This window comes from Macadamia integrifolia, chromosome 4 (genome assembly GCF_013358625.1).
Source record: "Macadamia integrifolia cultivar HAES 741 chromosome 4, SCU_Mint_v3, whole genome shotgun sequence".
Lineage (NCBI taxonomy): Eukaryota > Viridiplantae > Streptophyta > Magnoliopsida > Proteales > Proteaceae > Macadamia > Macadamia integrifolia.
The window spans coordinates 23,606,116-23,618,870 of record NC_056560.1 but is presented as its reverse complement, the minus strand read 5'-3'; the positions used below and the strand labels follow the sequence as shown (position 1 = coordinate 23,618,870).

Genomic DNA, 12,755 nt, shown 5'->3' with positions numbered 1-12,755 from the left:
AGGCACAATATTTACCTCAGTTGAAATAGTTATGATTATTTTTCAGAAAATAAAAAATTGAAATAATATAGTAAAAATTGACAAACCCCCATGTGGGCTCATTCTCGATTTAGAACCCACAGAACCTTGAAAAAAACGAAAATAGCCTCCAAAACTCCCAATTGAGAAAAAACCCACATGGGATCTTAAGAAATGTATCAATGATATCGCATAGTATCACACTAACCCTTTAAAAAAAAAGATACGTATCTCACCATATCATATCGATACCCGCCGATACTAATACATATTGATGTATACTATACAATGCAGTGGGATACTTTAAACCTTGTGTGGAGATGCGTATCTCACCGTATCGTATCGATACCCGCCAGTACCGATACTTATCAGCCTATACTATACGTTACAGTGAGATGCTAACCTTGGGTGGGATATGGAAATACCCAAAATTAGAGTGGGTTTTGTTGGATTTCTGTTATATTTTGAAATTTTGTAGGCTCTTTAAGAGCTACTTTGTTAAGAGTTAGTACAACGGGGACTTATGCATATGTTCACATAAGAGGGTATACTTGTAATAATTTTTATTTATTTATTATTATAATACAAGTTTACTGCTACCGATTGGGTTTATAGCTATTTTCTCCAATCGGTAGCCAGAAGTTGCATATGCAGTAGGATTGTCTGCCGGTTCTTGCATGATCCACAAACTGCTCATCTTGAGGTAGTGTATAGCATTCTGAGATACTTAAAATCAGCCCTTGGGAAAGGCTTCTTATTCTCAAATAATGGCAACCTCAAGCTAGAAGTTTTTATTGATGCTGATTGGGCTGGCTCCACTAATGATTGGCCTTCTACCTTGGGATGTTGCACCTTTCTTGGAGGGAACCTGGTCCCCTGGAGGAGCAAAAAGCAGTCCGTGGTGTTTGGATCAAGCACAAAAGCTGAATACCACATAATGGTACAAGGAGTTTGTGAGCTTTAATGGCTTCAGGTGTTATCAATGATTTAGGGGTAATGGTTGCAGAGCGAATGGAACTCTACTGTGATAACAAGGCCGCAATCAGCATTGCTCACAATCCGGTCTTGCATGACAAGACCAAACACATTGATATTAACCGACACTCCATCAGTGAGAAGCTTGAGCAAGGCACTATTTGCATTCCTTTTGTCACCACAGAAAATCAGTTGGCTGATGTGTTCACAAAAGGCTTACATTTCAAAGTGTTTCATCCTATTGTATGCAAGTTGGGCAGGAGAGATATATATGCACCAACTTGAGGTGGAGTGTTGATGTGTGTGTCCAGGTTCAATGTATCTTGTGTGTGTGTTAGGACAAGGATGAGTCATCCCCACCTAACATACCTTATTCATATTATTTCTCATCTATAAATAAAATGGGCCTCTATCAGTCATTGACAAGCCAATTCAGTCTTCTTAACATAACTCCATCTCTCCTGTCATTTTTATGTTCTTGGGGTTTTCCCTCATTTGTTTTATGATTCAGGAAATAAATAACCTGCTTAGTGGTGTTATTTGGGACAGTCTCAGTGCTGTAATGAGTGGTTTTTTTTTTTTTTTTTTTTTTTTTTTTTTTTTTTTTTAAGTTATTTTTTTGTGTCATTGCAGTTCATACGACAGCTAAACTGGTCCACCAATGAAGTTGACTATTAGTCTGCTTTTATTGCTTATGAAATATTTTCACTGACTTCCATACAATTTAATCTACTTCTCATGCTAACAATTAGTAGCATTTAACTACATGATTTCATCTACCCTCGTTACCCAAAATGAAAAGATTTCTCTTAGTGTAAACTGTAAATAATTTATTTCTACTGTTCCATATGTAGCATGTCGGTTTTTATAATATCTTAGGATGATTTCCGACGGGGTATTCTTAACCATATCTCCAGTTATTTTGTGAACGGACAGGTCAGGCATATGTTTAAAGAAATTGATTACATTCGAGAGGCCCAAAATGCTGAGCGCTTTGCTTCTCTCTATGGTTCCTATCGAGGTTAAATCTCCTGCACTGTAACTAAGATATCGAATCATGCATTTTGTTCAATAGTCCTATTTAGTTTTAGTAAGCTTATGTTCCTAAAATCCAGCATGCTTTATGAATTGTAGACCTGTTACATATTCATTAGCAATCCATCCAGACTCTACATAAAGGAGGTATGGCTGCATTGCATGGTCAGACGATTACACACTTCTAAGTTCTAACCAGCCTATTGTATACATTTCTCCCAGTTGGTTAGTTGTGAATTGATTTTTTCCCCTTAAATCCTTTTCATGCGATCATTTCTTGGCTAATACATTGGATGGTTAAGATCCTATGGCTTGGTTTAAATTTTGGTTTTAGTGACTATCAATCCTTTTTTCGCTAAACAATATTCACCAAGTACCATGGAAAAAAAAGGCTAACCAACAGATATTTGAAACAGTTCATATTTATCTAACATGGCCATGGGATATGGATAACCTTACAAATACACAATTAACATTCATTTTCCCTTGGCAACATGCATAAATATATTAGGTTGAATTTGCCTTTGTTGGTGTGAGAAATTCTGATCACTAGATTGATGGGGGGTTGAGAAACAAGCTGAACATGAAAGGATGATGAGGTTTAAAAGTAGAAGCTTCCCCCCTCCCACACCCCCCCCACCCCCCCCAACCCCCCCCAAAAAAAAAAAAAAAAGGAGGAAAGAAAGAGAGAGAGAAAACTCAATTAGAGTGTAGGAAAGTAATACCAAACTATGGTTTTGTGGAATATCTGGAAATAAAGGTTCTGAAATAGGATTTGTGATGGGTATATAATGTAGGAGGCTTGACTACCTCTTTTTTTAAAATAAATTTAAAGGTTCAGTTGAGCAGATCTAGAATCAAGAAAAGAAGATTACAGTGAGGCAAATTTATACTGAAACCTTGGTTGGATTGATTGGATAAATCAGCCAGTTGCTTTCTTGTTTCATCATGGAAGATTGAAACGTAAAAGGAAGAACATATCAGATAGTGAGAGCAATCTAGCAACAATAATTCTGTCTCAATCTGGTTGTCTCTTTCATGAGTTGCCTCAACCTACATCTTCATCATATCAATAGCTGCCCGCAAGTGTGGTAAGGTGGGCTTCTTCTGTGAGTCCACCATTCTCAACATGCTGGTCACTGACTCTAAGAGCATACTGATCTTCTTTAGGTCATAGCAGAAAATGTCACTAGAAATGTCGCCTGGGTTGCCCAAACTCCACAAGAAGCAGATTCCTGCCATTCAAATCAATCCTTTGAAGCAAACATGAACCTGAGTCCAGCCTTCTTCGTCTCAAAGCTCTTCAGAGTGATGTAGTTTGGGACAAAGTGTATCAGCCTTGGTCTCACTAAGTCCCCACCATACTTGTTCCTTTAACATCTGCAGGGCAAATCCATGATTGTAGACAAAAGTGGTCCCTTCTCTTGCCTTCTCTACAACCTCTCTCTCACAAGCCTAAGATTCCCAATGTCGTTCTACATGAGATTGATGTAGTTTTTGTTTTCGTTTTTGTTTCTGTTTTTTTTTTTTTTTTTTTTTTTGGGGGTGGGGGGTTGGGGTGGGGGGTGTTGCTCATGGAGTCCAAAAAAGTCAGTACTTGAGATTGTTCATTAATTTTTCCCCAGCCTTCTTGAAGTTGGTCCTGTTGTCTGTGACAACCTGTACCACATCCCTCAGCCCCCAAATCCTTTATCAGATCCTTCAAGAGCTTGTATATATTTTGCATCCTTCTTCTCCTTATCGTATTCCAGCTTGGTAGTCTACACTACATGTTCAAGGTTGAGCTCTATGATTTGATGGCGGACTTGAAAAGCCACCTATAGATGCTTTACGGCCAATCATTCCAAATAACACTTGCATGCATCCACAAACTCCAAGAAAATATTCCAACCATGAAGTTGATGTTGGACTGTCTAGTGGGACTAGTCCAACCATCACCTATCACAGTCACTCCATAGTTCTCACATTAGCTTCAACCCCTCAATATACTCCTGCATCTCCTACTTAAGGTGGGGTAAGTAAACATTGTACATCTCATATGCCGTGGGCCCCTTCACTCCTGGGCTAGGTCTACCTATGTCATGCATGTTCTGAAATCCTACATGGAGAATGCAACCCCCACTAGCCCTTTCGCATCAGACCACATCATTTTCAACTTCTATTTCTGGTCATGTCTGGGAAAGGATCTCAATGGCTGGTTCACAGAGTGGGGGTGGGGCCCTCACACTTTGGCTCCTTCTAAATGGAATCGTAGGCTCTCCTCTAAGTCTTAACCTCCACCTCCCTCGCTGTCACTGTGGCTGTGGCTCTGCTGGAGCATGTCTAGATGATCCAGCTCCTCTGGTCATCCGCAACAATCTCTCCTGCTTCGTGCTAAAGGTAGCTTTGCTTGCTACCCTTACCCTCCTTAGTTATGTAGCCTCTAATGCTGTTTCTATGCCATCCCAATCAGGCTCCTCACTGTCATAATCTTCCTCCCCAACTCAGGCATCCTTATAGTCTATAGACGTGCATCCTGAAATTCTTCCCTGGCTGTTCTCTTGTCCGGCCTTTCTATATCCCTTCGCTCATCACCGTCATCATGGCATTGTTTATCTCACTTGGAACACTAGGGCACCCTGTGGCAGTTTTGTGACCACCACCTAGATGCCACTTCAGTCTAGTGGCCCCGCCCCCACCAATTTTTTTCTTATAGTAATTGCTTTGAGACTTCTTGTTGGCCAAAAGGGGTATCCCGTGCCTCCATGCTAGGTCTCTGCCTTCCCCGGCCATTATGCACTAGTTGATATACTGTTGCAACAAGCACACAAAGATTATAAACATAAGACAACAAATAAGGGTCCTAAAACTGCAACAAAGCATATTCTAAAATTTCCCCTAGGTCTTATATTTTTTCTTAATTAAAAAAAATATTATTATTTTTATTTATAATTAATTAATCAATAAAAATGAATTAAATAAAATCACATTATTTATCAATTTCGGATGAAAAAGCATATTTCCTATTTTCACTAATTTATTTTTTCAAACCCAAACTGAATGTTTTTTCTTATTTATCTTCATTTTTTTTTTAAATTTCAGCAATTAATTCAAACTATACGAAAAATTAGAAACAACAGAAAAATTCCAACTCCATCAAGTCGTAGATCGGCCAATGGTTTGTAACATATATTAATTCGAAGTCCATCCATCATATATCACCCTTATTTTTTTTTTATTCAAAAATGTTGTTGTGGGAAAATCATTTTTAAAACAAGAAATTCAATAAATAATTCCACAATCTAAAAAATTAATCCAACTTTGTGAAGTCGGCAAGTCATAGATCGGGCCATTCCATCTAGCATGTAAAAAATAAACAAATCTACCATGTCTAGTAGTATATTTTTCCAAAAAATGGATTTGGAGTAAAAGGCATTACCTTCAAGCTCCAGTCAGCAAATCTACTGGCAAGAAAGAGTTGAATGCATATGAGAATGCAAGAAAAAGGTGATCAGTTAAGTATTTTGGGCCAAAAATCAAAACTTTTGGCAAAGAACTACTCCCCTCTGTCGAAACCTGTCGAAATAGACATGTTTCAATCAAGTTAAGGCCTTTTATACATTTGATTTAACTAGTTATTGGTCGAAACCAAGGTTTTGATAAAAACTTGGTTGAAACAGGTTGAAACCTATTGAAACCTGGTACGAACCCATTTTGACCCTCGTCTCGGGTCTTGTCGATACCGAGATATATCAGTTGAAACTGTATGTTTCGACCGAGATTTAGAACCATGTCACTGACTGAACCAACTCGAATCTTCCCGCTTAGGATAGGATTTTTGTTTTCCACAATTGAAGTCTCTTCCAATGCTTCTCCAAAATAGGAGTACAATGATGAGCCGGCAACTTTGAAAGCACAAGAGGGGAAGGGTAAGATATTTTGCTGGAAATTGGCCCAAGGAGTACCCCGTCAAAATTCTGAAACTTTTCTTACATCCTCAGAAACACTAGCTAGGAAATGGCTAGATTTGTTCCTGTTTACTGTAAGCCCAGACATTGGTGAAAAGGAGCAGATAATATTCCGAATCATCTGAAGAGACGGAAGAGTTAACATTGGAGAAAATAATCATATCATCAGGAAAGGTAAAATGAGAAAGTTTCAAGGCCTAACACTTTAGAAGTAACTGAACTTGCTTAAGGTCCACTCTGATATGAATGCTTCTGGACAAAATCTCCATAACTAGAGTGAAAATATAAGGGGACATAGGACAATCCTGCCTAAACCCTACCCTACTATGAAAAAATCCCACCGGACTCCCATTAATCAACATTGAGAAATTAACTGAAGCGTAACAGTGCCTGATCCATGAAATAAAAATCTGAGGGAAATACATTTTGAGCAAAACCTCCCTAATAAACTCCCATCTGACTAAATCATAAGCTTTATGTAAGTCCACCTTTAGCATAGCAGCTGGAGGGTGAGAACTTCTATCAAAACCCCTCGAAAGTTCAGTGCATGATAAGATGTTATTAGAGATACTTCTACCCACAATAAAAGAAGAATGATTTGCACTCACTAAATCATCCACCACCTTAAGACGATTGACTAAGATCTTGGCCACAAATTCTATATAATATTGTAGAGAGCTATAGACCTTTAGGTCTAAAATCCGAAGTGGCACAAGCCCCCTCCACTTTTGGAAGTAAGCAAATGAAAGTTTCATTTGCCTCCTTGATTTGTCTGGGTTCAACAAAGAAGCTCTGAACAGCTCTCACGAAATCATCCTTGATAATGCTCCACGAAGTGAAAAAACCCATGCTAAACCCATCTGGACCTGGAGCTTTGTGTGCTTTATATTCTTTGATACCTAATAAAATCTCCTTTTCACTAGGGATAGATCCAAGAAAACTCTGCTGCCCCTCATTGAGAAACTTGTCAATCAAACCATCTGGGAGTTGCTCTCAGACAGGAAGTTACATCAGGCTGAAGATGTCTTTGATGTAGTCATGTGCCTCTTTCTTAATATCTTCATATTTGTAAACTCCTGGCTATTCCTTGATTTGAAAATGTTTTTTTTTTTTGGGTGAATGAAAATTTTATAAACAAAGAGGAAGGAGAAGATACAGACAACCCCTATAAAGAGGGGAGGGGGAAGAGAGAAAGCAAGCCCTTAAGGGGGAACAAAATTCCTGAGCATAGAGCTTGGAAGCTCCCAGAAAGTAACAATGTGACAATTTCTAGTGGAGGGGGAACAAGTGTAGGAGACATTTGAAGCCTTAGTCTTGACATCAAAGAAGATGGAATTCCAAATCTTTCCAAGCGGCCAAGAGTTGGAGGTCCATTTCCTATGATTTCTCTCCATCCAGATCTGATTGATGGTTGCACAGAAGGTGAGATTGCCCACATAGTCACAAATGGTCTTTCTTTGAAAAGTCATATCCATCCATAGCCACTCTCTTTGAAGGGGGAGAATTCTTCGGTTAACCGGCCAGCATTTGGAGAGAACAAGCTTCCATATAGAGGAGGAGACAGGACAAGCAAAGAAGAGATGGTTAATGTCTTCAGGCTCAGAACCACAAAAGAAGCATAAAGGGGAGACCTGGATTCTCCTTTGAATGAGAAAGGCTTGTGTGGGAAGGCAATTGTTGAAGACTCTCCAAGCTGTGAAACTTTGGTGGGGGATGTGATGCTTAAACCAGATGAGTTTGTGCCATGGGGAAACTGAACCATGAGTTCTGATGAAGTCCCAAGCCGATTTTGATTTGAATATGCCGTTCGTGGCATGCTTCTAAAGGATGGTGTCAGGCCTCTTAAGATTCGGATTTGGCAGGATAGGCAAGGAATTTCAAATTTCAGCAATCTGGTCAGAGGCAGAAGGAGGGGGAGCCCAAGATCCCGAGGAGATGATATCTGCAACCATAGCATGCCTAGGGAGACTCAAACTGTATATACCTCTGGCAGAGATAACCTGAGATAGGATCCCTTTAGGGTGCCAAGGATCAAGCCAAATATAGGTGGAAAATCCGTCACCTATACTAGAGGAGATGGCTCTGGAGGCAATAGGTCTCAAGGAAATGATCTTTCTCCACACCTAAGAGGCATCAGGGGGAAGGCGGGCCGACCAATAAGTTTCGAGCCTAAGGAGATGCGAGTACACCCAATCGACCCAAATGCTTTTCTTCTTGCTAATCACCTTCCAGATTAGTTTCATAGTTCCAGCTAAATTGACATCCTTGATATGTCTCAACCCTAGGCCCCCTTCTTTTTTAGGAAGGCAAACGGCAGCCCAACTTAGGGGGCGAAGGAATCTAGAGGACTCACACCCTTTCCAAAGGAAGGAAGCAAATAAGGATTCCAGCTTGACTGTAATTGCTTTGGGAATACCATAAATACCAGACCAGTAAATGTAGGAGGCTTAGAGAACTGATCGAATGAGCTTGAGCCGCCCTGCGAAGGACAAAAGTTTTCTTTTCCACAATTGGAGTCGCTTCCTAATAAGATCAAGCATTGGAGTGCAATGATGGGCCGAGAACCTCGCAGGAATAATAGGAAGCCCCAAGTACTTGACCGAAGAGACCCAAGAGCAAAGCCTGATTTCTGAAGGAAAGAGGATTTAGTCTCGTCCGAGATCCCTGATAAGAAGATAAGGGATTTCCTAGGGTTGATGCGAAGATCAGATATCGAAGCAAAGGAGCCCAGGCAGCGCATAATGGAATCCAAAGAAGAATCATCGGCCTGGGAGAAGATCATCATATCATCAGCAAAAGCAAGGTGGGTGAGCTTGATGGCCTTGCATTTAGGGATGGGAATGATAGAATTCTGATCCGAGGCAACTTGCAAGCTTCTATATAGGACCTCCATAGCAAGACAAAAGATGTAGGGCAACAACGGGCATCCTTGCCTAATGCCAGTAGAGGGGGAGAAGTACCCAGCCGAGCTCTTGTTGACCAGGACTGAAAATTTGGGATAGGCACTACAATGGTAGAGCCAATTAGTAAAGATAGGAGGAAACCCCATCAAGTTGAGAACTGAAACAATATAATCCCATCTCAAGGAGTCAAATGCCTTGTGGATGTCGATCTTCATAAGGGCTGCAGGGGAGTGAGACTTTCTGTGAAATCCTCTAACAATCTTATGACAGAGAAGGATATTATCACCAAAACTTCTTCCTGGGATGAATGCAAATTGATTATCACTAACAAGAGGAGCAATGACTTTCTTCAACCGGTTGGCAAGGATCTTGGCAATGAAGTTATACAAGAGATTGCACTGGGAGATCGACCTAAAGTCATTCATTGAGTCGGCTCCGTCCATCTTTGGGATTAGGTAGAGAAAGGTATTGCTGGTACTCTTGATCTGACTGGGGTTGAAAAAGAAGCTTTTTCACTGCTTTGATGAGATCCTCTTTAATGATTTGAAAATGTTAATGGTTGAAAATATATACTTTTTATTTTATATTGTAACTGGCAGAGATCTAGAATATTTTAATTACTGAAAATCCTTTATGTTGTCAGATGGGCCCTTGGCTCCCATTGACTCAAGTTATTTTTTAAAATAATTTCCTTTCATTTTTCTGTTGCTCATGATTTCTGTAAAGTAAGATTCATGTTTCTTAAGCAAACATTGTGATCTTAATGTATTTTTAATTCACAGACAATGTTCAGAATGTTCCAAAAAGAACATCTGCTGTTGATGACGTTGTAAACAAGAAAGTAAGCAGTATTAAGGTGCCCAAAATACACTGGAACCTCACCCGTAAGACTGTTCTTACTATGGAATGGATTGAAGGGATCAAGCTAACAGATGCGGATCGTATTGAGAAAGCCTGTTTAAATCGGAAGGGACTTATTGATATGGTATTTGATAGAGTCTATTTCAGATTTAATTTTATTTGTGTAGCAATGTACCATTGGAATTGTTTGTTTCTTGGCATTGCTATAAGTTTTAACCTCTATTTATGATGTGATTGAGTTGTGTTTATTGTCAAACCAAAAGTTATCTGTTACTGTCTAACACAAACAGATTTGTATTTCCAATGGCTTTCTCAGGGGCTTTATTGCTCATTGAGGCAGCTGCTTGAAGTAGGTTTCTTCCATGCAGATCCCCATCCTGGAAACCTAGTTGCAACTGCTGATGGATCTCTTGCATACTTCGACTTTGGAATGATGGGAGATATTCCTCGTCATTACCGTGTAGGACTCATCCAAGTGGTATGTGTTTTTTGCAGAATTTATCTACTTAGAAGAGTTGATGTCTTCATATACTATGCTTGTGCTTCTTTTGGAGATGTGGTGTGTGATTTCTATCTATGTCATCCTTTTTGCATCTTCCTAGTCTTGTTTTTACTGGTTGGTTTGTTAGACCAGTTGTTACATTGCACTTCTATTTCTCCCTCTCTTCAACTTCTTTCTAATACTTACTGTGAAATATTTTGTGAAAAGATATAAAGTGTGTTTCTTTCTTTCTTTTTTAATCCATTTTGAACTATTTACTCTTTTTAACCTTCTGATTATTAATGCTAGAATATTAGTTAGTTGAGATAATGAATTGGCGAACTCATGGTGCTTTAAGGTTGAGATTTTCCATTTTTTATATCCTTGTTTTTCACTTGTTCTATGAATTTGCTTTAAATATAAACTATGGTTTAAATTTTTATTTTTCTCTGGTTTTAGTGCTTGTCATTTGATGAGGTTAATGTTCTTGTTAGAATTCAAGTACAAAATTGATGGCTTGAATTGAATGCTGAAAGAACCAAAATAATTAAAGTGAACATAAAAATAATAAAGGGAGCTGGAGTGCTTTATACAATACTTAATTTAGAATTGAGTACTCAACTTGATTCAGCAAGTCAGGCCTGTCAAATAGTGTTTGATGGTTGTGTTGCAGGAGCTGATAAATAAACAGAATTGATTTTAAAGTTTTAAACTGATCCTTGACCTTGATGCGGATCCGGGTTCCAAAAGCAGGAATTGGATCACTTAGGGGCCAATTCAATACTGAAAAAGATCAATATCAAGAATAATGGTAGTTCTGTAAATAATGTAGAGTTTCTATGAGGAGTGGCAGACTCGTAAATAAACAGAATGTGTAAGGTTCTAGATGGTTAGCTATGGGAAGGACAGAAAGGTGATTAGTATTTAGTTGGTAGGGGTAAACTAGGAATGGTAGACAGCTTAAGGGCAGGGTGTAAATAAGGGGTTAAAGAAAAGGCATTAGTAAGGAAAGAAGAAAAGGAAAGCTCATGATTTAAGAGTGGAGCTTGGAGTCGTCTTCAACCTTGGAATAGGGTGGCAGCGGTGGAGTCAGCAGAGCTTTGAGATGGAGCTCACTGGTTTGGTATCGGGCTGGCCTGAAATTCCAGGCGAAGGGTTGCACCATCCAGCTCCTTCGAACCCAGCAATATTAGTCGCAGACTGCAAGGGCACAAAAAGTATTGACCTCTGCAAGTCAGATCTGGCGCAAGGTACAGACCCAGATCTGAACCTGGGTTCGATTCTCTCAGTAGAAAGACCTGTTGAAGTTAAGATTCTAGGGTTAAGGTCGTCCAAGGAGGGGAAGCCTTCGATCAAAACTTCAGCCCAAGCAGATCAAGCACTAAGGAGATCAACGAGCTTGAATATGGCTGCAAATATTGCCAGAAACAGGGGCTTTCCGGCAAAGAGAGACAGTCACAAAACAGAAGCAGAAAAGAAGAAGAAGATACTCTCATTGGATACCCAGAGGGGTATGGATCGCTCCATGGGTGCGTATCTACATCAATTCCCCCAATGTTGAGAAAAACTCGTCCACGAGTTTTGTAGAACGGGAGAATCAACAACAATCGATCAGCATCCATCCTTGCCTGTATGAAATCACCATCGAAACCAAGATCGAATGATGTGAACTCCACGACGCGAAGTTCATTGGTGAAGTAGTGACTCGGGAAAATAAAATCAATCGGTTCACTAAAGAGATCAACTGATTTAAAATTTTCCACAAGTTGATCTTCAGCTTCCAACGGTGTCATCTCATCTTCTACCACCGGTGATTCATCTTCTGATTCGTCTACCTGTTGTTCAACGACTGAGATCACATAGTTGAAGGTAGAGTGTGTTATGGATTTGATTTCCGTATAATGTCGTTGAACGGTTGAACCTCATCGAGCTTCTCTATTATCAACTGCATTTGTTGATGGATATCCGATAAAAGATCTAGATCCATTGGTCTCTCTCTTTTTTTTTTTGTTTTTGTTTTTGTAGGGATGGCAGAATTGTAAATATTAAAAGTTCACTTTACTCCTCAAAGGATATCAATGTGGGTGCAAGGGTATACTTGGATGTGAAGTGTAAAAAAGAAGAACTAGGGATAAAGGAAATAATATATAAAGAGAGGGCAAAGTAAGCAAATCAGAAAAGTTAGAAGAAAGTTAAAAGAGAGAAAAAAAAAATGCTCGTGGGTGGGGTTTGGGCTACTGAAAAAAAGGGGAAACATGTCTCCTTCTTGGAGATGGAAGCCACAAGTCGTTGGTCTTCGTCGAACCAAAGGAACCAGCGATGGAGAGTCGGCTTGGACCGAGGGACATGACTCAATGGTATCTTGCAGGTATCTATCCTTTCTCTCTCTTCTGCTGCGTCTTCTCATTTTCTTTTTTCTTTCTCGTCTTCTTGCTTCTTCTTCTTCTTATTTTTGTTTCTCTTCTGGTTCTGCTCTTTTTTTTTTTTACTCGGCAGAACCCTGAAACAGGGAAGGGTGTCGAAGGAATCTTCTTT

At 39.5% G+C, this 12,755-nt stretch overlaps 1 protein-coding gene across 3 annotated transcripts in view; it reads left to right on the top strand.

The window, feature by feature from the left end:
* LOC122075396 (uncharacterized protein slr1919) overlaps window positions 1-12,755 on the top strand; it is a 57,253-nt gene that overhangs the window by 17,289 nt on the left and 27,209 nt on the right. For all 3 annotated transcript variants that reach the window (XM_042640407.1, XM_042640405.1, XM_042640406.1), the window contains exons 8-10: window positions 1,930-2,014; window positions 9,661-9,863; window positions 10,056-10,217. In XM_042640407.1, the coding sequence (XP_042496341.1) occupies window positions 1,930-2,014; window positions 9,661-9,863; window positions 10,056-10,217 (450 nt within the window). The remainder of the gene's footprint in view (window positions 1-1,929; window positions 2,015-9,660; window positions 9,864-10,055; window positions 10,218-12,755) is intronic.